The sequence below is a fragment of the Phyllostomus discolor genome, chromosome 8, assembly GCF_004126475.2.
Source record: "Phyllostomus discolor isolate MPI-MPIP mPhyDis1 chromosome 8, mPhyDis1.pri.v3, whole genome shotgun sequence".
Taxonomy (NCBI): Eukaryota; Metazoa; Chordata; class Mammalia; order Chiroptera; family Phyllostomidae; genus Phyllostomus; species Phyllostomus discolor.
In genome coordinates, this window is record NC_040910.2 from 109,630,421 (window position 1) to 109,654,965 (window position 24,545).

General features: G+C 63.5%; 1 protein-coding gene across 1 annotated transcript; it reads right to left on the minus strand.

The window, feature by feature from the left end:
• Positions 1-679: 679 nt before the first annotated feature.
• TMEM132E (transmembrane protein 132E) lies at positions 680-15,607 on the minus strand. The gene is made up of 9 exons (XM_028521463.2): positions 15,543-15,607; positions 12,611-13,591; positions 10,948-11,094; positions 10,491-10,683; positions 9,472-9,615; positions 6,895-7,100; positions 4,932-5,220; positions 3,784-3,975; positions 680-2,842 (listed from the first exon to the last, which is right to left on the minus strand). Exons 1-9 carry the CDS (start codon positions 15,605-15,607, stop codon positions 1,790-1,792), a joined length of 3,270 nt encoding a protein of 1,089 aa, XP_028377264.1. The 3' UTR covers positions 680-1,789.
• Between the last annotated feature and the right edge of the window lie 8,938 nt (positions 15,608-24,545).

A 24,545-nucleotide genomic window follows, 5' to 3' on the forward strand; every position in this document is an offset into this window, starting at 1 on the left:
CTCGCTGTGCCTTCTCCTCTCCCCACTCCAAGACGGCTGCTCTGGCCACCCGTCCCGGGGGGCAGGGAAGGGGCTGCCAGGCCAGCCTTGGCCAGCCTCCGCAGTCAGGTAAGGTGCTCCTGTACCCCCCGGGGCTGTGGCTTCTGCCCCGGAGTGGCATCCCGGGGTAGTCCCCGGCCCGCTGTGGGGGAGGGGCACACCCAGCCACCTTTGCTCTCTCCTGCCTGGCCCCTGCCGTGCAGACCACGGGCCTTTCCGCCTCAGTCCGTGGGGGAAGGAGGCCTCTGAGAGGGGGGCCGAAGGCAGTAAGTGAGCCCAGGCCTGCGCCCTGTCCCCTCTCACTTCTCTTCTTATTTTTCTGTTCCCTCTCACCCCAAGGCATGTGCCTGGAGGCCCCGAGGCCGCCCCTCCATCCGGAGCCAGTCCCAGCAGGCCCCTAGAAGAGGCACCTCTTTGTAAGGGCAGGTTTCGGGGTCAGCAAACCCTTCACCCTCTGACGTGGGCACCCCGTGGCACCGGGGGCCTGAGGCACCTGGGCATCGGAGGAGGAAGAGCAGGGCCGCAGCTGGGCTCGGTTGTGTGGGCTTCGTGTCATTTCGTGTGCCTGCAGGGTGCATGTGTGTACACGTGTGTGAGGCAGTGAGTGTGCATGCGTGCATATAAAGAAGAGACACAGAACCAGCCACCATGTATACCATCTGTTCTCCGGGAGCTGCTGCCCCCGCCTCCACTCTGGTCACCTGCATTTATTTAAGAAAAACTGGACACAGTGGTGGGCGGAACCCGAGAGAACGGTGGCTGTGGGGCGGGGTAGGGAGACCCCCAGCCCCCCTTGCCTTGCCCACCCCGAGGTCCTTCACAGCATGCCCTGGTGCCCTCTCTCCCCTTCCTACTGGATCCCACCGCCTGGGGGGCCGAGGGCCACCCCTGCAGAGAAGGCAAGAGTGGCCAGCAGGGCTGGAGGGGCTAAGGCGCGGTGCTGGCCTTGCTGTGGGGTGGGCGGGGGGCATGCAGGCCTCACTGGGCCCGCCCAGAGTATGGTGCGTTGGGCGGTGGCTCGGTGAGGGGTGGCCCAGTGAGGGGTGGCCCACAGACTCCTCCCACCTCAGGCCCCTTCTATAGCCCTTGGGGCCAGAGGAGGGAGCCCTGGGCTCTGAGAAAGGTGCCTGGCGTGGCCACAGGTCCCTCTGCGGTCAGCTCCCAGGTCCCAGGGAGGGTCTCGGGGGTCCCAGAAAGGCAAAAGATGCTACAAGTGTCCCCCCACCTTGCAAACGTTTTGTCCACAGCAAGATCCTTGGCAGGGCAGGCAGCCGTGGCCTCCCCGCCTTGCAGGACGGAAATCCCTGAATAGTGGTTGAGAAAAGTCTTTGTGCAGTTTGTGACACAAGACCCCACGGAGCCCCCAGCACGGAGGGAACACAGGGGGCACGGGAGGCCGCGGCGGCGCACAGGGCGGGCCCACCTGGGCCCTAGCTTGGCCTCCGAGCCTCACTCTCGGGGCAGGTTCGTCTAGGGCGGGAGGAGGTTTGGAGAGTGTGGAAGGAGGGCCGGGATGGCCTCCTCCTGGCCGGCTCCCGGGAAGGCACCCTCCTCCTGCGGTGGCGGCGGCGGCGGATGAGGGTGTCAGCAGGAGGCAGCGGGAGGGACCAGCGGAGGGAGGTGGCGGCCCTGCGAAGCCCAGAGCTGCAGGGGCAAGGCCAGCAGCATCCACGTCAGCCGCCCGCCGCAGCGAGAGCAGGGGTCCCGGCTGTGGCCCCCATGGCCCCCACCCCGTGGGGCCACGGAGCCTCTATGCCGTCTCTTTGTTTCTGCGCATGTAATTGTGCAGGTTCGGGGGCGCGGCGGGCCGCGGGGTGCCCGCCACATCCGGGCAGCTCCACCCCAGGTCCTCTTCATCCTCGTCCTCTTCGCCAGCGGGCACCGAATCGTAGGCCAGCTCCTCCGTGGGCAGCGTGGTGAAGGTGGTGAACTTGACCCGCTTGCGCTTGGAGGTGGGTGAGCTGGCGGGGTCCTCGGCCTGGTCCCGGGAGGAGCCACCGGAGGAGCCGTCGCCGCGCCCATGGACCTGGCTCTGGACGCTGGTCTGCGAGCTGCCGCTGCTGTGGTGGTCGCCGTGGCAGCAGGCGGGCACGGTCTCCAGCGGGTTGCCCGTGGGCGGCGACAGCTCCCCCTGCACCCGCAGCGGCTGCCCGTTGCCCAGGAACACCCAGTGGTGCGAGTGGTCCATGCTGGTCTGGCCCTCGGGCGGGATGCGCTTGTGCCGGTAGCGCAGCACGAAGACGATGCAGTTGATGAGGAAGACGAGGATGGCGAGGCAGAAGACGCCCAGCAGCGCGTACATGCCGATCTCCAGGTCCGTCAGCCCCCGCGGCATCTGCTGGAAGACCGTGGGCAGTGGCAGGAAGTCGTCTGTGGGCGGAGCAGCTGGGCTGGCGGTGACCAGCCCCGGGGCCTCCGCGGGGGACACCCTGGTGCCTGGCGGGCCTGCTCCCCGGGCCTCGTCCTCACCCCCACCGGGCCCCGGCTGGCTGGGGCCAGGGTAGTCGTAGGTGGGGTCCTCCTCCTCCCGCCCAAAGTGCACGCGCAGGCCCACGGGGGTCGTAGCGAGAATGCTCTTGCGCTTGGTTTTCTGGCAGCTCTCGGCGATGCTGAGCTCGGCTCGGAGCAGCTCCCCCGCCCCCTCGGCCTCCGCCACCACCAGCGGGAAGGTCCGGTCCTGGGTCACTGTAGCCACCCGCTCGTCCAGGCTGCTCACCAGCAGCCCGTAGTCCCGGGGGCTGTAGAGGGAGAGTGGGGCGGTGGTGCCGTCACTGTAGGAGAGCCAGAGGCTCAGGAGGGCTTCCTGGAGGAGGAGGAGGAGGGAGAGGAGTCAGAGAGCTGGTCCTGGCTGGCTCTCCTGTTGGATGCTGAGTTCTGTGAGGGCAGGGACCCAGGGGTCTGGCTCCCGCGGCATCCCCAGGGCTGGGACTGTGCCTGGCAGGTGGCAGGTGCTCGGGGGTGATCACGTGGGACTCCTGCCCCGGAGGTGGTGCAGAGGGCACAGGGGGTGTTAGGGCCTCCTACCACCTGGAGACTTTCTGTGCCCACTCCACCCTTCTCCCCTGGCTGAGCTAAGGGTAAGTTCTGCCTTGGGTCTAACTCAAGTCCCTTTTGCTGCAGAAGTCACTCCACATCTCTATGCCTGACCTGGGGATCCTCCCCATCAGACACCTGGAGGCTGAGCATACGTGCCCAACCCCAGTCGTCTCCTCTGCTTGTTAAATTGCAGCCCCCGCAGGTGAGGACGCAGGGCCCAGAGAGAGCTGGGGATGGGCCTGGGGGTGCACTTTGGGGCCAGGGGCCAGTTGGGGGCCGAGGACTTCTGGCTCAGGGCTCCTGTCCTGGTGCTCGACACCCACCTCTCACCCCTGCACTCGCGCCCGTCACCTCCCCACCTTGGCCTGTAGCCAGTGCCCTGGCACGCCTGTGGGGAGGAGGCTGTAGCTGGGCCTCCAGGAATGGCTGAGGGTTGTTCCTGGGGGCAGAGGCATAGGGGATGGGCCCTGGGAGAATCTGGGAGGGGAGACCTCCCAGGATTGGCAGGCGCAGGAAGGGAGACCTTGGCCAGACTCCCCATGCAGGTGGCAGGGGGTGGGGTGGGGCAGGTGGCGGGCACGGAAGGTAGACAGAGCTTCCATCCTCTGGAGCCCTAATGCGGGGACTCATGGCACAGAGGCGAGTCAGGGCCTGTGAGTGCCTTCCACGTTCCAAGCCCCCAGGCTGGCAGGCTGGGCACCTGGTTACCTGCTTGAGGAAGCTGAGGGTCTGCTGGGCGGCCGTGGTGGCCAGGATGGTGTGGCTGCTCCCGGGGCTGGGCCGTAGGGAGAGGGCCAGGCTGGCCACCACCTGGGCCTGCAGCTGCGTGATGCTGACCTTCTCCTCTGTCACCGTCAGCAGCGTCTCCCCGAGCACAGACTCCGTCAGTGGGGACACCACCTGAGGCAGAGAGGGGCAGGGCTGGGTGAAGGCCGGGACAGCGGCAGCCCCGGGATCAGCAGTTAGGGAGGGGTCCCAGGGCTGCTGCAGGAGAAGCCAGGGGGCAGGGCAGGGCAGGCTGGGGGGCTCTGCCTCAGGTCTGCACCAGGGAACCAAGGTCCATGGGCTAAGCAAGGGTCAGGGGCTCTCGGAAGCACAGATGAGAGAGCTGGGTGGATTTTAAGGAAAACGACAGGCCTGCACAGTGATAAATGGCCAGTGATAATGCCAACCTCAACGTCAGGCAGGCAAAAGGGAGCAGTGGGGACTGTGGCAAATGGGGGAACTCACGCTCATGTAAAGGCAATACCAGTACTGACTTGGGTAGCTTATCACCAGGTGGGAAGGGAGGCCCAGTGTTGCCAGAGTCATATTTTGTAAAATTAGAAATCCCATTTTCCAAAAACCGAGGAGGAACTTCCCAATTTTAAAACGGAGCATCGGTTGTTTTTATAAACAAGTGTTCCGCAAGCAGACTCCAGCCCACGGGTCACACTGTTCGCCGTCTCCTAGGGCGGGGATTTCCACTCAGGCAGCAGTTGCCAAGGGGGAAGGTCGGGGTTGAATTCCTGGATCCTGAACTCCCTTTCTGGCCTCTAGGCTGCCTGAGCCTCCCCCCCGCTCTCCCTCCTCACCCACACCTGCTCCTCCCTCCTCACCCACACCCGCTCTCGGGGCCCACGCAGTGAGGCACGGCTGATAGCGCCAACAAGGCTTGGAGGGAGACCTCTCACCCAGCTGAAGCTAAAGGACCTTGACCTCTGGTGGTGGAACTTCAGGCAGAGGGGCAGGTGGAGAAGACGGTGCGTTTGGGGGGTCAGCTGGGGCCGCCCCCAGGGGCGGAGGCCCTGGAAATCCTGTCCTGAGGACGTGTGCCCACCGGTAACCACGGCTCCCGGCGCTGCCCTCGTGCCTACCTTGAAGGGGGTGGTGCCCGGCTCCAGGCCGGCCAGCGTGCTGCTGTCCACCATGCGTGCCACTCGGGGGTCACCCACCCGCATGAAGTCGCTGACCAGGTCGGTGACCTCCACCAGCCAGTCCGGGCCCAGCATGGTGACCACCTGGTCGGTGCCCTCGGACGACGTCGTGTGGAACTGCGTGAACACCTGCAGCGTGGCGTGCTGGTACTGCAGGGCGCAGCCCCGGCTGGGGCTCTGCCGCCGCTCCTCCTCCTCCTCCTCCTCGTCCTCGCTCTCCCGGGCTGACCTGGGGTGGGGGCACGGGGTCAGGGCGCCTCACCCTGGCGAGGACCTTGCTGAGCCCCTCCCTCCCCCTGGCCCTGCCGACCCTTCTCCAGCGCCCCCATGAGTGGAGGCTGTGCCTACGGCTAGCCTTTTCCGGGGCTCACTCCTGTTCCTGACAAACGTGGAGCTGGGAGTTCCAGGCGTCCTCCCGCCTAGAAAGGCGCCTCCCTGACCCTCCCGGGTCCCTCTCCGCCTCTGCTTGGCTCCACCCGCTCCTGAGAAAAGCTGGCATCAGACCCTAACAAGTGCTGCCGCTGTTCAGCACGAAGCACGTGCCTGGCCCTGCTCTCAGCTCTAAGCCGGAGCCACGGTGATGCCTGTGACAGAGCGCCAGCAGGCTGGGCTGGGCGGGGCCCCACGCTGGGTGGCAAACAACGTGTAAGTGACCAACCTGGACATTCAGCTGAGAATGCCAAGCGAAGTGTCGAAGGGGCAGCCTGGGTTTCTCTTGCTGCTTATAGTTAAACGCAAAAAGGAGGGGAAGAAACTGGGGGAAGAACCGGTGAGCAAAAGGGAACGAGGACCTGATGATTGGCAGACTCCTCGGCCTATCCAGGTTGCCCGAAATGCTGCAACCTGGCTCGGAGTGGAGAGTGTGGCTGCCGCTTTGCTGGTGTCGAAAGAATCAGCCGCCAGCATATGCATTCACACAGAGGGTTCTTTTTCCTGTGCTAACTCAGGTAACCCTCACGACAACCCCGTGAGGTGTCAACGTGGCGACTTTACAGAAGAGGAAACTGAGGCACTGCGGCCCGGCTAGCGAAGAGCAGAGGTGGGTTTTCCAACCCAGCTGTCTGGCTTCAGCATTCACCACTCAAAGCAGCAGCAGCATCACCCAGGAGCTGGTTCAAACCACAGAACGTGCGTTTGGACGGCATCCGCAGGCGAGTCGTGTGCACAGGGACGTTGGAGAGGCTGTGGTCCGCACCGCCGTGCGTTTCCGAGTCTCTGCAGAACTGAACTGCGTCCAGCTCTCACTTGGCTGCCTGCGTCTCCCCGCAGCCCCGCCCCTGTTTCTCTTCCCCGGGGCTTTTTGTCACTCGGAGCAATGAGGGGGTGAGTGGGTGTGCTAAGTTCAGAGGTACATGTCCCCAGAGTTGGGCACTCAGGTGTGTGAGCCCGCCCCCCAGAGAGGGGGCCTCGTGAGGGTCGCTGTGTGCCTGGCTGATGTGCTCACCCGTGTGCCTGGGTGTGCCCGGGTGTTCCCGGGCTGGGGCACGTCTGTCTTCAGACAGCTCCTTTCCATTTATCCTTGAAGACTTAGCTCAAGAGCCACCTCTTCCAGGAAGTCTGCCTTGACTTCCCAGAGGAAGAGGGGGTTCCTTCCTTCATGCCACTCAGTCCCCTGCTTCCTGCATCCACCATGCTCTGTGGCACATACATGATGGCTTCCCTGGTGGACCCAGAGCGGGGGGGAGTAAGGCACTGGCCACACACACATCCCATATCTCACATACCCGACAGTGCCTGGCATACAGTAGCCACCCACTAACAGTTTGTTGATTGCATAACCAACCTCAGACCGTGGACCTCTAGGCACTTATACACACATGCGGACCAGACTGCGTGCCGGGGCCGTGTCACCCGCGCGTGTCCCACGTGCAGTCTGCCGTGTGTGTGTGTGGAGGGGCTGTACCTCCGGTCAGGGAGGATAGGTACCCTCCAGCCCTTCACTTGGCTGAGGCGGGCGTCCGAGAGCTCGATGTGCAGAGGCAGCTTGGGGACCCAGACCGTCATTTCCAGGGGGGCACTGAGGACATCGTAGCGGAAGGTGACCCTGGCATTCATGGACCCGCGAGACTCCTTTCCGCTCACAAACACGTAGTCACAGCTGCTGGAGACCTGGGGTGCAGGGGAGAGGGTGTTGGCATGTCTCGTCCTACAGGGCATCCTGTGGGACGGTGCAAGGGACTGCAGGCTGACAGGCAGGGCTGGAAGGCTGTTGGGCAGAGGAAGTGCCAGTCACTGAAGGGGCGGGGCCATATGGGAGAAGGCGCCTAATATAATTCCCCCGGAAGGTGTCAGCTTCTGGTGCCCCTGCCTCTCTTTGGTTTTCCCGAGATCACCTGTGAGGGGCTACGGTGGGAGGTGGTGTCCCTGGCAAGGAGCCTGCATGCAAATGTTTTTACAAGGGGCTGCTTCCGGTGTGCCAGACCACTCCTCGGGGAACCCTCAGGCTGAGGGTCCTCAGGACAGGCTGCCCTGCTCCACGTGGCCACCTGGGCTCTGGCACAGGCATCTGGCAGGTGGAGTCCTCCACTGACCGAAGGGCAGCCTGCCCTGAGTAGGACACCGGTGCTCAGCTAGCTTAGAGGAGGAGGTCAGGCAGGTGGGGGTGATGGGCAGGCCCATGGCTCCTCCCAGCCCCTCTGGTCTGGCCCCCAGCCCCAGGGAAATGGGCATCAGTTAATTTCAGGCGATGGGGCTGCTCTAGCCAGGGAGAGAAGTGAGGGCAGGGGAGGGGGAAAATCAGGACCGGAGAACCCCAAGGGCGGACAGGTGGAGCATTGCCACCAATGGCTGCAGCTTTTGCAAATGCGTGCCCGCCTGGGTACCGAGTTGCATCTTAGAGCTTCCCCAGATGGGCATATGCCCACTGAACACATCTGGGTGGACGCCTGTGCCCACTCACAGAGGCGCCGCCGCCGGCCCTTCACGGCAGACGCAGATGGGTGTACGTGTCAAATGTGCCCGCGTGCACACCTGGAGTGAACGCCGTGGACAGTGCGTTTAGGTGCTCCTGCTGGCGCACGCCCGTGGGTGCACACCCTGGCGTTTGGAGGCAGCCTGTGGGCTGAGGACACGCTGAGGGCTCTGGTGGGGGTGGGGGTGCGGGGAGGAGGGTGCCGGGGCGGGGGCTCCCGTGTGGAGATGAGCCCCTGGGCTGTCCCGGCTCCGGCCTGCTCTCCTGACCGTCTCGGGAGGGTGGGTGGCGGCGGATCAGCGGCCCTGCCAGGATGCTCGCTTCCCTCTTTGGAAGGCAGAGCGTTTCATCCGAAGCCTGGCACGTTCTGCCTAGGATCTTGGCAAACTCCGTAGAGAACTGGAGTGCATTTCATTGAGAGTGGAAACGAATTCCATTTAGAGTCTTTGCTGATTCCCTTTGGTATCTAAGCCATCACGGCTTTGTTCTGGTCTCTCTGGGGCCGGCGCGGGGGGCGGTCTGCATGTCAGAGAAAGGTGCCGGGCTCTTGGGAGCGGGCCCAGTTCTTCCCGCGCCAGCCTGCCAGCAGTGGAGGGCCCCGTGGGCCCGGGCAAGGCTTCCACTCCCGGGGGTAACGAGGGTGTGGGACGGAGCCATCTGCTCTGGCTCACTTGGAGGGCCTTCTTCCTGGGTGGGCAGACAGCCGGGGTGAGCTGCAGGCTCCCCAGACCTTGGGGGACCCAGGGCAGCGTGCACTCCGGGTCAGCCCCAGTGAGCTGGAGCTAACTGCTCCCCTCTCCTTCAAGCTGAAGGGTCGACGGGAACAGGGAACAGATTCTGGTGTCTAATTGTTTGATTTGGACCCCTGCTGGAGGCTGGCACGGCAAACAGCTCACCCACCCCCAGGTCCCTGGGCTGGACACCCTCCCGCATTACTGCCCGCTCTCCTGCCTCTGCCACTGTCCAAAGCCAGGGGAAGGGGCAAATCTGGAGGCCTTCCTGGGGAGGTGGCAACTGGGCCAGTTGACTCAGATCAGTGCCCTGTTTTCTGGGTCGTGGAGAACCTGAGGGCCCAGAGAAGGTCCTTTCTTATACGACCTTCACTCCTGGCCTAGCTCACGTGCTTCTGGAAGCTTCCTTTCTGTGCTGGAGCTCCTCCATGTGGAACCAGCCATAAGGTTCGGGGCTTGCTTCTGAGGGGCCCAGCCCATGCCCCACATTGCCTTGTGGAGGGTCTGCCGCCCAGTAGGGGCTCCATGATGGCTTGCCAGATTGGACGGAGTTCAAGTGGCCGGTGCCGCCTTCTCCCAGTGGCCTGCCAAACTATCCCTTCCACACTCCTACAGGCAGCCCTCCAGGACTGGCAGGGCCGTGCCCAGGGTATTGCCTCACCCCACTCAGGCTGAATGAGGGGTGCCCCCAGCTCTTCCCCACTCTGGCCCCCAATTTCTAGCTTTCTTGCCTCCCAAGGGGACACACATGGGGTGTGACTTCCCCTCCGGCGTGGGGCTCCCCTCTCAAAGGTCTGAGGCCTTCCTCCCAGGGCCCCCCTTCCTCCAGGAAGCTCACCTTGATGATGTCCTCATTGTCAGACTCGCATTCCACCAGGGCGGACACATCTAGGACGAGGCCCGTCACTTCGATGGCAATGACCTTGACGGGGATGGCCACCGTCCGGCCAGTGAGGATGGCCGTGTTGATGATCTCAGTGTCCTGTGGCAGGGAGAGAAGGATGGGGCCCTGTGGAGCCAGGGGGGCTTGCAGATCTCTGCCCTCCCAGGACCCCCCAGCCCAGGCCCCCGCTCCTCAGAGGCCCACCCTTCCCTGGGGACCCCCGCACACGTGTGCCGAGAGGTGCATCCGCCCAGCCTCATGCACCTTCTCAGGTGCTCAGCAACCTGGGGCTTCGGCAGTAGCCTTCACGGTTGACCTCGCCCTGCTTCCAGAAAGCAGCCCTTCCCCAGTCTCCTGCCACCTTTTCTCACCATCACCTGTGCTTCCCAGGACCCGCAGAGGAAAGTCCAACACATTTGCCCGGCCGTTCGAGAGGTCCCCGGGCTGGCCCCACGTTCCCCTGGCCGTGCACGGTGCTGCTGAGCGGGCACCAGATTGCCCGTCCCAGCCTTCCCACCCCAGTGCACCCTTCCTACATCCACTGCCCCCTCGGATGAGCTACTCACATTCCCACTACCGCAGCCTGGTCTGCGTGATCCCCTGCCTGGCGCACCCTCCTCATCTTCTCTGAGTGTAGGAGCCCTCCGCCCACGTGACCCTCAACTGCATGACGACTCTCCTCCAGGAGACCTCCCCTGAGTCGTCCCTCCGTGGGTGACTTCTCCCCCCTCCGCCCCGCTCTGCATCTGCTATGCTCCTCCAGCCCCAGGCCCAGAGCACCACCTGCCCCCTGTGCTCCCGCACAGCTTTACGGGGTGCGTCCAGGTTCAGGCGGCGTCACGTACTCGGGCACTGGCTCACACGCGTGTGTGCGTTCATCCACACCCACACTCAGCCGTGCACAGTCCCGTCACACGTGTGCCTGCGAGAGCCAGGTCGGTGCACGTGCCGGCCCGGCCGCCCGCCCTGCTCACCATGGCCAGGGGCAGGATGGCCTGCACGTCCCGCTGGATGACCGTCAGCTCGGTGACCGCCCGCTCCAGCTCCGGCAGCGCGCCGTGGCCCCGGTAGTCGATGTGCCACATGATCCTGCGCTTGACCGACTGGCTGGTGAAGTTCTCCATCTCGAAGTCCAGCTGCAGGATCTCCAGGGGCCCCTGGCCGTCCCTGCGGGTGGGGAAGGAGGCAGGGCTGGGAAGGGCTGCTGGCAGCAGCTCAGGAGCTCCGAGATCCCCGTGGGGAGCCCAGCCCCCCTCGGCAGCCCGCCCTCTGCATCTCCTCCGCCACCCGAGGTGGCCCCCGTGGACTCAGGCTCCCCACAGACTAAGCTCCAGCCCTTCTTCCTCAGGCCTGGCCTCCTCCCCAGGGGCACCCCACTCCTCCGGGTGCCCGTCCCGCCACAAGGAGGGCAGAGCTGTCACCCCAGCTCACCACGGGGGCAGGGGTGTGCCCTGGGCCCAGGCCACATCCACGGTGGCTGTTGAGTGCTTCGCCCCGGTCAGCAGCTCCGAGGTCACGTGCCACTGGCCACTCCGTGACTTGGTGCCTAGAAGGGTCACGCCCTTCTTGGCCTTCACCCTGGGACAAAGAGGGAGGAAGAAGAGGGGAAAGAGGTCAGCCCAGGACCCCATGGCTGACCCTCCGGTCACAACCCCGAGGCTGGAGCTGGTTGTAGGGGGAGCAGGGGAGGAAGCTGCCCTGCGCCTTGGCTCAGAGCTGGGGACGAACCCGGGGAGCCTGGTGTCACGGGGCTATGACCTCTGGCCCTCGGCGGGAGCTGCGGTCACGTCCACCGTGCCTCTGCCAAGCTGTGACCTCTGCCTGCACACCTCCGTGACAAGGGGCTCATTGCGCCTGCACGGGTCCCATTCCCCTCTCCGAAGCCCCTACGGGTTCGAACCTCTCCCCCATGTTTAGCTGGAACACAGCTACCATGGGGTCTGCCAGTGCAAGAGAGAGCAGCCTCCTCCCTCGGGGCTGCAACAGCTCTTCCGAAAGCCACCGGGGAGGTGAGCAGGCTTCTCTGAGTCCTGTTTTCTCCAGGCCTGACATCTCCAGTTCCTCCGACTGCTCGCTGCTTGTTGCCATGATTTCAAGTCACTCATATTCTGGTCACCCTCCCCTGGACGCTGGACATATAGGGTGTGCTGTCCCATACTAAATATAACGCCCCAGCGGTGCTCTAGGTAACACTGACTACAGCAGGGTTGGTTATCACCTCCCTCATTCTACATGTTCTATCTCTATTAATGCAGCCCAAGATCTCTGATGACTGACTCAGCTCCTTCGTAGTCAGGTGTTGGTCACGGAATCAGATATGATCCTGTCGGGGAATATTTGAACTTTCAGGTCGTATGCTCAGGAGAGGGGGCGACACTTAAAGAAGGTGGAGGCTCCCAGTAAGGCTCCAGGTCCTACCGCAGCATGCTTGGGCTGGGAGGGGCGTTTGGGCAGGGTCTTCCTATGAGTCACCCACCCATGGCTCAACCGTGGATTCCCGCTGCGCCACATCGTTATATTTGGTGGGGATGCGATCCAATTTAAGGCATCTCTGGATTTGTGAACCGCATCCTTCTCGGGGTATTAGAAAGAGCTGGGACTCCTGAAAGTTCTTCTAATGACCCTAGGATCTGGCACTGTCCCCAAACACACACACACACACACACACACACACACACACGCCTGTTCATCTTCTGGCCCGCCGCAGGGAGCTGCTCTCCCGACTCCATTTCTCCTCTCTGGTCTCGGTCTCCTCATCTGTAGGATGGGAGGGCTGAACCAGCCAATGCCAAAGGGCCCTGCCAGCCCCGGTTTGACCCTTTGGGACATGCGTGTGTGTGAAGACGGGCGTTTCTCCTTTACCAGGTGTCATTCCTGGGACACACACGAAGATGGCCGGGCGGAGATGTCTGTGGCCGTCAGAAGACAGCACTGAGGCTCAGATACTCGAGGTGCCTGCCTGAGGCCGGTCAAGCGGTAAAGGGGGGCGCTGGGGTTGGGGCGCTGGGCGGGCAGGCGAGGGGAACCCCCGCCAAGGGTCAGATGTGCACGTGGCCTTGGGCGGGGAAGGCAGACCCCGGCCACAGCCGCCTACCTGAGTGTGAAATGCTCCACGCTGGGGCCGGCCGGAGAGGAGGAGTTGGGGGCCAGGTAGAGGAGGATGCTGAGCACCTCCCCCGGCTTGAGGGGCCGGTCCGGCAGGCGGATCATCAGGTTGCTGTCCAGCCTGTGCTCCTGCAGGGGCCTCCTGGGCGGTGGGCGGAACAGGATGATGCTGCCTATGCGCAGCAGGGGGTGCTGGGTAGGGCTCTCCGCCCGGGCCCCCGCTCCGGCCCCGGCTCCGCGCCGGGAGGCCCCGCAGCCCCCGGACGCGTCTGGGGCGTGGAGAGTGTAGTAGAGCTCCGCCTGCTGGCTCTCCCCTGCCAGCTCGGGCTCCAGCCCGTCCGGAGACTTGCGCCGGGCGGTGGGCGGAGCCGCCGGGGCCGGGGGCCCGAACCAGGCCAGGGGCAGCTCGGCCCGCACAAGACAGGTGGCCAGGCCCCCGCTGAGGCGGCAGGAGCTCTTGACCTCCCGGGCGTCTCGGAAGGCATGCAGGCGGACACAGGGCAGCCGCTCGGTGACGCCGAAGTCGTCCCAGTCCCGGCCGGCTACGTAGAACAGCACCTGGGCCAGCGGCTGGGAGGCGGGCACCCGGGCGCGGACGATGAAGGCTCGCACCTTCCAGTTGACCGTCAGGCGCTCGGGGATGTCCAGGGTGCTGGACGGCTGCAGGAGCTCCCGGGCCACCACCTGGCTGGTGCTGAAGGGCCCCAGGGAGACGTTGAGGACCGGCAGCTCCTTGGTCTGGAACACCACGAAGGGCTCGGAGCGCTGCAGCGAGCTGTTGGCGGCCGCAGGCGGTGCGGGCCGAGCCTCCCGCAGGAAGAAGGCCAGCCGTGTGTGCGACAGCCGGTAGCTGATCGGCAGCACCGGGCTGGCCTGCGGCCCCGGTGGACTGGGGCTGGCTGGGTGGGAGCGGCCGGAGGCTGGGGACAGACAGAATGAAGAGACCCCACAGTGGTCAGGAGAGGCTGCACTGGGACCCCAGGACACCCCAGCCTGCCACCTTCCCACAGGGCCATGCGCCCCACCCTGGGCAGTGCCCAGCCCGGCTCCAGGTCCCAGGGCCAGGCCGCTGGGGCTCCGAGCCTGGCTCCACCTGTGCAGGTGTGTCCATCCCCTCACTGCTGCTGCTGCATCTCTCCATCCGCCACGCAGGGGGAAGTTAATGCCGGCACAAAGCGTCGTGAAGCTTTCAAGAGGTTTTCTCCCCCTGCGTCCTCATCTGCACAGTGAGTGTAAGACTTCTGTGGCCTCGGGGTGCCATTGTGAGGACGCACGGAAGTCGTGTGCAGAGGGCTGCCGGCGGAGCGAGGGGCCGAGGGAGCGCAGACCCTCGCGTGAGCTCCTCTCGGAGCCTCGACCACCATTAGCTTGTCTGATCCTCCGATCGGTCCTTTGAGCCAATGTGATTGCAGTCTCCACTGATTGAACCAGGTTTTTTTTATCAATAACATCTTTTTTTGGAGAACCTATTTTTTACATCTTACCGATAAAGCTGCAGGACGCTTAAGTAACTTACCCCGGAAGGGGCCGCAGCAGGATGAGCCTGGAACCCCTTGACCCTCCAACCCAAGCCCTTGCCCGGTGCAGCCGCCGCCGATGGGGCAGGGTCCCCGGGTCCCATGTCTTCTCCCTGCTCCCTGCTCCTCCCACATGCTCTCTGTGCAGGGAAGGCAATCCTCAGCCTCCCCAGCCCAAGGGTGGGCCTCGGGTCTGACTGCCCCCTCCTCTCAGCCCTCCCCCCCGCCGATCCTTGCAGGATCCTGCCGAATTCGAGCAAGCCCACCTCTCGGTGGCTGGTACGTCCACGGCGGCCCCCGTCCTCCACCACCCCCAGGCCCCTGCGCTGGTTCTGGCTTTGCTCCTGTTGCTGTGACTTTGTAACCCTGTCCGAGTCTCCCCTTTCCCCAGCTCCCCCCCGCCTCCCTGGCATGCTGTCCTCCACAGAGTGGCCAGAGGGCTTCCTCCTCCTGGCAGAAATGCGACCGTGTTGGCCCCTCTCACCCCGATCTGCACCTGCTGGTTTGTTGGGGGGGGGGGGTCCCTTCATCATTCCAGGTCCTGCCCAGACATCACCTCCTCCCTGAAGCCTTCCCTGATACCTCTCCTGCCCCCAGCTGGGTGGTTCACGGCTGCTGCTTCGCTCTGTCTGGCTCTGGCTCTGACTGACCAGAGCTTGATCCTGCTATGAGTGTGAGATTCCAATTATCAATGAGCTGTCTCATCAGTTACCTCTGTGAGTGTCCCCTGGGGGCCAGATGCCGGCCTGGGAGCCCCTTGGCCTGTGCAGAGGCCTCTCCAGGCACCTCCTACACCAGGAGGCATGTAGCTGTTCATGCTTTGGCCTTTCTGGCTGGGCCAGCACACGGGCAGACGCTGGGTCTAGACCAGCTTTGCTCTGCATAGTACAAGGTGCGGCCCACAGCAGCTGCTTTGCAAATGCTGATTCTACCCTCTCATGGGGGGCCAGTGGTGGGACAGAGGCCCTCCCCTCTCATCTCAGGCTGACCCTCAGAATCCAGGAGCAGAGCACAGCCTCTGGCTGCCCCTGGACAACCTTTGAACCTTCTCCCCGAGCACAGAGGCCAGTGACCGCCCCCCCCCCCCCCCAACCAATGACTGTATAAATTAACCTGCATGCAGGCCAGGGTCCGGCGGGCTAGAGGTGGGGCCCCTCCGGCCCTCTCCCTGCTTCTCATCAAGATCAGCTGCCTCCTGCTCCTACCTCTAATTGTCCCCAAATTAAAACTAATCGCTTGCAAATCAGAAAAAAAAAAAAAAAGGACCGTCATTAGCTTTGATGAATTGGAGGCTGAGGGGCCCAGCGGGGCATGCCAGCAGGGCCCGAGGGGCTGAGCTGTGTACGTGTGTGAGCGAGGGTGCGTGTGTGCGTGTGCATGCGCGCGTGTGTGTGAGCACCACACCGGATGTCAGGGCTCGGGGGTCCTTGGGCCCTCACTCCTGAGCTGGCCTGGATGCCAGAGTCCATCAAGACGGCAATGCCAATGGGTCGTGGGGCCAGATTCCGGCCGACACGGTCGGGATTCGCAGAGGAGAGGCCTGGTTATCCGCATGTTTATCGCGAGTCCCAGGCCCGGTGATCGCCACGGAAGTTTGGAAAACACCAGGGGCGGAGACTCACGTGCCGTGGCTGGGCGATGCCGATGGTGAATGACCAAGTGCGAGGGGGCGAGAGCCGTGGCTGGAGCAGGTGGTGAGGGTCCTGGCAGCCTCGTAGTGCACAGCCAGGGCCGGCCGGTGCGACGTGACCCCTCCCAACCCAGAGGCCCAGTCCGGAAGGAGGGGCGTGAACTGGGGGGGAAGCTGCAGGCCCAGGAGACGTGCTGGGGAGGAAACTTTCCACCGCAGCTGCAAGAAGAGGCTCCGGCTAGAGGCCCGGTGCCTGCCTTGCAGTCCTGCTTCTTCTCGGCTCGTCCATGAACCTGACCCAGGACAAGGGTGACCCATCTGCTGTCTGGGGCCCTGTCTTCTTCCCACTGGCAACAAGGGGCAGATCAACCAGCGTACCAGTGACCGCATAGCAGGGCATCGCCGTGGGAAAACACGGCTTCCGAAAGGCTTTTGGTTTTGGTTTTTTAAGTTAGTAATACACAGTGCGAGCAAGAGTTTTAGGAAATGGGGGTGGGGTTCACGGGTCCTACGGCGGTAGAGTAAACGGGGCGATCACTCTAGAAAACAATTGCAAAATAGGTTTTCAAGGCCTTGAAACTGTTCGTGCTTCTTGCCCCACTAACTCCCCCCGGGGGATCTAATAAACAGAAATCGGCCCTGAGATTTATGGAGAAAGGCATTCACCACGATGCTTGTGCTTATTAGTCAAACAGGAGCCACAACTTCCATGTCCCCAAGCAGGGTACGGTCACGTAAAACACATGGCTAAGAATGGATTGTACAGCTATTCCAGATCAAGGTTTTTGTTTTGTTTTTGTTTTTTTTTTTAAAAAAAACAATTACTCAGAACGGCAAAATATTCACAAACACTTTGAAATAAACAAAGCAGCATGCAAAGCTGGCCACCCTGCTACGGGTTTTGTGTAACACTACGGGGACGCTGGGAGGAGACACATCGCCGCGCTAATGGCGGTCACCTCGGAGGGGCGAGGGTTGTGCGTGAGACCGTTATTTCTCACTTTACGCCTTTATGTATTTTCCCGTTGTCTGCAGCGAACACGCGCTGCTTATAAAATTAAAAGGAAAACAATAAATGTCATTAAAAATGAAGGAAACGGTTCGAAGCTGTTTGAAGAATTACAAGAACACACGCGCACGCAGGAGAATAAATTAAAGAGAAGAAAAGGACGGAAGGAAGAACCCGTGAGGTCTGGGAGCCGCAGAGACTCCCGCTCAGACGCCCGCCGGCCCTGAGGCTCCCCAGGTGTGTAACCCGAGGCAGGTGACGTAACCTGTTCGTGCCTCAGTTTCCACGCCTGTCAAACGAGCGTAAGAGAACGTAGCTCTTAGCATTGTCGTAACCACGGGGCTGGGGAACAGCGGGCAACGGAAGCTTCCAGCAGCCATAACCCCGGAGGTCGTAAACCCTGGAGAGGCCGCTTCCCCGGACGGTCGCCCACCGGATCCCCCACTCCTGGCTGGAACCCAGTGTTGGAAAGAGTAAGCTGGGGGGGGAGGGGCCGGCAGAAAGGGCACCCCTCCCGCATTTTGCCCTAAGTCACCCGCCACTCAGCAGACCTCCTGCCTGCTCACTGCCAGCAGCGCTGGGGATTGGCCGGGCCGTGCCCTGCCATGTGCTTGGGGACCCCCATCTCTCAGCTGAACGGGGGTCCGGGCCGCTCCCCCACCTTTTATAGATGGAGACACTGAGGGTCAGGAAGGCTCCCATCAGACCGGCTCCACCGTTGATTGGCTATAAAATCTCAGGCAAGTGACTGAGCACCCCGAAACCTCGGTGTCCTAACTGGAAAGTGGGGTGACAGTGGTCCCTGCGTCACGGGGTCACTGTGGGCGTCACTCCACTGCTGTGAGATCACCTGCCAAGCGCTTCCGCCAGGCCTGGCACACAGTGAACCCTCTTCACACAAGAGCTGCTGTTCAGGTGTTACTATCCTCATTAAGTACGTGAAAGTGTTATCATCACAGGGCCCAGAGGTCCTCTGAGACCCAGTGACTGGCGCCCCCCCCGCCCCTGTGTGAATGAACCCCACCCCGAGTTCTCTGGTGGTTGGTTTGCCTGCCACACGGGCAGGGGCCCTGCAGCTTCCTTCACCCCTGGCATCCGGCGCCGAGCCCTTGAACGGCCCTGGGAGGCTGTGTCTGCTCACACGCGCTCACACGTGCTCACACACACACACACACATGCAGTCTGTGCCAGTCTTCCCCTTGCAGGTGCCCCTGCCTGACCCTGCCCTGGGACCTCTACCCTTGCCCGGCCACTCCAGTGCCCCCACCCCCCAGCCTAAAACCCTCTCTCCACCAGCTGCCCAATGCTGAGCGGCAAGCTCTCGTCTTTGAGGAAAAGGGGGGAACTCAGAGCAACCTCGGGGAGGCGTAGAGGAGGGGAGGGGTCATGTGGAGTGGCAGGAGCCCAGCCCCGCTAACCCGGGGGCTAGGAAGGCCTCCCCAGAGTGCAGAGGAGGCCCAGGATACCCGAAGTTCAGGCGGCCACGGGACCCCAAAAAGCTGCTGCTAGGACAGCCCCTGCAAGCTGGAACTGGCCAGCTCGGCCTGTTCCCGGGCACCCCCAGCCCCAGGGAGGAAAGCCTTGCTCGGCCCGCAGCAGGGCGGACTGGAGACCCTTGGGAACCAAGGTTCTTGCTTCTGGCTCCTTGCTAGTCCCAGGAGCACCTTCCTGTGAGCCCTGCAGCCTGGCCACCAGAGGGAAGCGGTCCCGAGGGGCGATGGAGGAGGGGTTCCCTGACCCGAGAGGCTGGCTGGGCCAGGGTCGGCCCTTCCCCTGCAGCTTCTGCCCTCTTGGGAACCTGTGAGCTAGGCGTGCATGGCCCGGGGGTGCAGGGCCTCTCGGACCATGACAGAGCTGGGGGGTGAGAAGGGGAAGCCCAGGGGGAAGCGGTGGAGACCGTTTGGGGACAAGGGACTCAAGATGTACAACCCAGGATGGCGTCTCTGGGCTGGAGGTGCCGCTGGGCTGTAGGAGCCTGGGGCACAGAGGTTTGGGGAGACAGGGGAGGCCACGGTGGGAGGAGCAGAGTAGAAGTCCGGGAGAGAAGCCCCGCCCCCTTGCGGCGTGGCCGGGCGTGTTGGGGCGTGGCGCTGAGTGGCGAGCCTGCGCTTGAGAGTTCTGAGCAGGTGTCTGTCTGTCTGTCTGCATCTGTGATCTCAGGACCGGGACCAGACGCTCAAACAGGCTTAGGAAGACAAGGAGGGCTTGCGTTGTCGGCCAGGCATCCTTCATCCCTGGGAACAGCTCTCGTATTTATTTCTGAAGACGGGAAAGGGGGCTGCCTCACCCTCACCGCTGCCCCTGCCCCAACCCCCTGGCCCCGCCCCATCCCACGGGCCGCCCGGCTGTACCGGGCCTGACTTCGGGTGCCTTTTCCAATGGGAAGGGTTGGGGGGGGGCGGGCGCAGGGACGGAGGAAGAGGGTGGGGGTTCCTATGTCACCAAGTCCGCAGTCTGCCAGTGGCTGTGGGAATAGCCCCTTGTCCCAACTCAGGCCCGGGGCGGCAGAGGGCTCCGGGCTCCGGCCCGCCCCATGGGAGCCCCCACCTTGACCTCCAAAGCACACTAGCTTCCTGTGGGGCCTAGTTTCTTGGATTTCGGGGAGACGGTAAGTGAATCGAGGGATGGGGCCACACCGAGGTGCTCCTGGGTAGGGCCATTTGAAGACAAGGCCTGCTTTTGCCAGTCCGGTCCTCTGCAAACCAGTGCTGGGCCCCCAGGACCGGGAAGGGCGGGGGCGGCCAGGAGGGCTCCCCGCAGGGCAGCAGGCCTGAGGGAGGAACCAGGTCACCCACACACGGAACTGTGGGTGGTTCTCTCTCCACCCCCAGGGCCTGGAAGCCCGGACTCTCCCCGCTCTGCTGACCTACCTAACCAGACCTCGGTTCCGGCTGCGGGGGAGGGCTTGCAGAGGGAGAGAAAGGGAGAGAGAAGGAAGGAAATCCCCGTTGTGGTAGGGCGGCCAGTGGGATGGAAGAGTATGGTGAAGCAGGTGAGCAGAGGGGCAGGGGTGGGGAGTCAGGGTGGGAGGGAGGCCGGGGGCCCGCGCCCCAGGCCCGGGGACCCAGTGCAAACCCCCCGCAGCCCCGCCTGGGCTCTGAGGGAGCTGCCGGAGCAGCGGTGGTGGGGGCGGGGAGCGCGGGGGCGGGGGCTGCTCCTGGAGTCACACTAAATGACTAATGTGCATTATCCTAATTATAGCACTGCAAGCTGAGCCTTCCCACTGGCACAGCCGCCTGCATCTCCTAATAAACAATTAGCTGCAAACAATGAAAAAAGAAAGTGTGTGTGAGAGCGTGCCTGTGTGTGTGTGTGTGTGCGTGCATGCTGGAGCATGTGCTGGAGCGCCGTGGGTGGTGGCGGACTTGGAGCTGGGTCTTCTTCAGAGGGCAGGGCCCGGGGAGGGCGAGGGAACCACGGGACCCCTCCCGCCCATTCTGCCGCAGCCCAGGGTCCAGGCTGCCGTGCACCTCAGGGTCCCAGGGGTGCAGGGCGGGCCCGCAGGGGCCAGCTCACACCGAGAGGCCACCTGCGGAGCGCAAGTGCTGGGCTACGTGTGTCACGGCACCTGCAGTGACCCCAGCAGCAACACCTGTGTTTGCAAGATGGGAACCGGAGCAGACGCCAAGAGGCTTGCCCGGGGCCGTGCAGCTGGGGTGCAGCCCGCTGGCCCTGCTGGTTTCCTGGCCCGGGGCGCTGGAGCCGGGAGTCCTGCACCAGGTGTGCTGGTCCAGGGAACTCCGCCCCTAGACCTGGGCCAGAGGCGGGCGGGACTTCTCGCCAGCCCACAGGGCTCTTAGGTGAGCCGCCTCTGATGTTTCCACAGTGCTCCTGACAGGTGGGCCTTCTTCCGAGCCCCGTTCCCACGGAGGCCTGTGGACGGGGAGGCACTGGTGTGAGGTCCTGGAGGGTCAGTGGCAGAGCGGGGTCTGGAGCTCAGACCCCTGCTGGCTGGGATGGGGGCCGGGATCTGCAGAGCTGGGTCACAGGGCCGGCGGCGGCCCAGTTCAGGGCAGTTTCCTGCTGGGGAGCAGAGAGTGCAACGACCCACTAAACAAGGAGCAGCGTGCGTTCCAAGGGTCAGGCAGAGTGGGGCCACGACTGGCCTCCGGCCGTGCTTCCAGCTTTGGCGAAGTTTCCCTGACAGTTACCAGCTCTCCAGCGTGCTCACCAGAGTCTCCGGCAGCCTCTCTGAGGCCAGGCCGCAGGACGCCTTGAGGAGTGGGTGCTTGGGGAGGGAGGCCCCCTCCTGAGCTGGCCCCCAGGAAGGAAGGCGTGTGTGCATCCGGAGTGGAGCGCACTCGGGGGCTAGGGCATCGGTGAGCCACTCGGGACCGCTGCGGGTTTAATGCTGAAAGTCCCTCGGTCCTGGGCGCAAACGGGCACAGTCGGTCACCCGTGGTAGGAGCCTGACCACGCGTCCCGTCTCCGCCCCACAGGGGGGTGACAGGGCCTGGGACAGAGAACTGCAACCTGTGCGTGAGGCCCCGCCGGCTCTCCAGGCAGGGGTGGGGGATGGGAGATGAGTGCAGCCTGCCAGCGGGGGGGAGAGACTCGGAGGATCAAATCCCAGCTTGGGTTCGACTCACTTGAGTCTCCGAGCCACAACTTCCTTGTCTACGAAACGAGGCCAACAAAACCTACCCACGCGGGGTGCTTCTCGCAGAGCCAGGCTCACAGGCCCCCCCACGCCGGCCTCGCCCCCCCCCCCACTGCCCCACAGGCGTCCCCACCTGCTCTGCCCTGCCCTGGTTTCCCTTGGCCCCATACTGATCCACGGATTGATTGATAGTGGCCCAGCCGGTGCCCCACCGGCATTTCTAACTCAGTGCTGGACGGGGTCTTCAAGACTCTCTGCTCCAAAGCACCCACTGTACAGGTGGCAAGACTGAGGTTCAGAGAGGAGGAACACGCTGCCCAAGGGTGTCGTGGCTGCCTCCTGCCCCAGGCACCGCACTGCCTTAGTGTGTGTGTGGCCCAGGAGGACTGTGGGAAGCTTGCCTTCCTGCCTTCCGGCCTCCCACAGCGCTCTGAGTTACCTGCTCCGCCTGCTCTCCAGTCACCTCCCCTCCCCAACCCCCACGCCTGAGTCTGGGCAGCTCCAGCCACGCTATCTCCCTGCTCTGCCTTTGCACATGCTGTTCCACCTGCCTGCTGTGCTGTTCCCCGCACAGGCACCTGACCAGCGTTGCTCGTCCTTTGACTTCTCCCAGGGGTTGCCTCCTTTATGAAGCCCTCCTTGACTACCACCCCTTGGCCAGGCGAGGCGCTGGCGTCGGAACTGCTCACACCCGTCATTTTGCACTTTTGGGGGTCTGTACTGCAGATGTGAGGGGTTGGAGGTTTGCCTTCTCCCTGGCGGAGGCCTGCTGAGGGCAGGGACGGGGCCCTCTCCCAGGCGGCCCGAGGGCCTGGCACAGTGCTGCCGCTTGTCACGGCCACTTGATAAAGATTTTCGGCAAATAAATGTTTATTCAGCCCCTTCCCTGCTCAAGAGCCTGCCGGGACTGCCAGGGAGACAGAGATAAAGGAGATAGCTTCCGCCCTGAGGGAGTTTGCCGGCTAACCAGGAGGAGGCCGGACAGGCACATAAATAACCGGCGCTAACAGGTAGGCAGTGCCGCGAGGAGGCGTCGGAGGGGCGGGTGTTCCGAGAAGGGCCAGGTGCCGGCGGGAGGAACGCTCCAAGGAGGAGCAGTGAGTCGAGTCGCTGGGTCTTGAAGAGGAGGTGGAAATTCAACCACCGACAGTGTGGTGGGACCCAGGGGGGCTCAGGGTGCTTCTGGGTGGAGAAAACAGGGTGGCGAGTGGGCCAGGGCTACAGGCACTTTGGACTGGGTGCGTGTAACGGGGTGCTGAGACTGGACAGGCGGGGTGGCACCAGGGGGCAAAGGGCTTGGAATGCCAGGCAAAAAGGGGTCCGTGGACTTTGTCGCAGAGTTTTCGGGCTGTGTTCCTTGGAGCCCCACAACTCTATAGAAGGGTCCCGGGCCCTACAGGGGGTCCTGAGTAGCTTTTGTAGTCACGAATTTTCACAGGCTTTTGCATGCTCCTATGCCTTTAAAAGTTGCCCGTCATGCCATGGGCGATGGGGAGACACTCCAGGGGGAGTGGTACTGTGGGGTGGCACCTGGCCTTGCCCCCTGCTCCCCTCCTGGACACACATGCACACACGCACACGCACACCACATACAGTCAGACAGGAAGGCAGAATCAGGGGAGATGGATGAGGCCGCTGCTCGGAGGGGCTGATACACAGAACGAGAAGCAAGTGCTATAATTAATTCCCGAGCTGACGCTATCTCAACAGCTGGCCCAGCTGGGATGGGAAAGGGCTCCCTCGGGCTCAGCTCCCGGCACCCCGAAGTGAAGGAGCAGAGACCCCTGGTGAGTACCTGCCCCCGACCCCTGCCTCAGATGACTCTCATCTGGGTATCCCCAGTCCCCAGTGGACATAGAGTAAGTTTTCCTTAACTACTGGTTGGACTAAGATCAATGAATGGAATTTGCGGGGGAGGCAGACTTGGAACGAAAAGGGAGTGGGTAGTTTCGTGGGGTCAGAGCAACCTCCCAATAGACAAGCGGCCTTGTGGAGGTAGTAAGCTCCCCGTCCCTGGAAGGATCCCAGGCACGAGAGGCTGACGCTTTCTACCAGGGATGCTGCCCAGGAGCTTCTACACGGGCAGAGGGTTGGCTGAGTGACCGTCCGCTTGTGAGAGCCTGCGAGGCAGCCACACCCCTGCCGGGGCCCTGGGGTTGCAGGGGGCGGGGCATACTTTCCCACCTCCTGATCTGGAGTCTGGCGCTGGGACTTGCTTTATCTAATGAGATTTTGCTGGATGGGACACACAGGGATGCTTGGAATGCGCTGGCACAACAGGACCCCTTTTGCCATGAGAAGAATACGCTTCCGGAGGCACCTGGCCCCCAGAGCAGGCCAGGAGCACGGGTAGCCCAGGGCCCGACGGGCAGCTCCGAGTCCATCCGCCGCCAGCCTAGAGTGCCCACACCCCAGACACCCAGCAGGCCCCACCAGAGAGCTCAGCGTGCGCCGTTCTGCGCCATGGAATTTGGGGGTGGTTGGTTATTTGGGGACAATGGTGACCGCTGGTCAGTCGGTCCTTCCTGGACGCACGGAGTCCTGGTGCTGACGAGGGGCTTTGAAGGGTGGTCTCAGCCTCGTCGCGGGCACAAGGCCGTTCCCTGTCTACAGCCCAAGTGGGACAGCGGGACGGGGTCAGGCTGCCCCGGGGCTGGGGGTGTGTCTGGGGGAGGCTGGCCCAGCGAGGCCTGCTCTGGATGTCCAGGGGAAACCCCCTGTCGCAACTGGCCCAGAAGGGGCCACCCCTCCTCCTGCCTGGCCCCACCCACTGAGGCGCAGGCGCTGAGTACCCCGGACCCCTTGTGCCCAAAGGAGGCGCCTTCGCTGGGCCCGGCTTTGAGGAGCCACGTGGTTCCAGAGCTGGGCTGAGCCTCCCTCCTCATTTGGTTCACGCTCCGAGGGCCCCAATGGCCCGTGTGACAGTCAGGGACGAGGGACCCGAGTCTGCTCACTTAGGCCTTCATGGCTGACTGCGGCAGGAAACACAGGCAGCTTTTCAGGCCGCGGAGGGGGACAGGCGCGTCCCCGCCAGGGCTGCCTGCTCCTCTGCCGGCCGCTGCGGGCTCGCCCTGGGACCCCGGGCCGCTAGGGGGCGCTCGGGGCCGCTCGGGGCTACTGGGCCGCGGCAGCAGACATCCCTCGCCGTCTGCAGCTTAGGCCCTGCGC

What these genes read in the sequence shown, in the direction of transcription:
- TMEM132E (XM_028521463.2), bottom strand. Translation starts at nt 15,607, where the DNA reads ATGGACTCTGGCATCCAGGCCAGCTCAGGAGTGAGGGCCCAAGGACCC. An exon ending in CCCCCGAGCCCTGACATCCG is followed by an intron (nt 13,592 to 15,542) that starts GTGTGGTGCTCA and finishes CTGGGGTCCCAG; the next exon opens with TGCAGCCTCTCCTGACCACT. An exon ending in GGCACACCCCTGCCCCCGTG is followed by an intron (nt 10,684 to 10,947) that starts GTGAGCTGGGGT and finishes CCCCACCCGCAG; the next exon opens with GGACGGCCAGGGGCCCCTGG.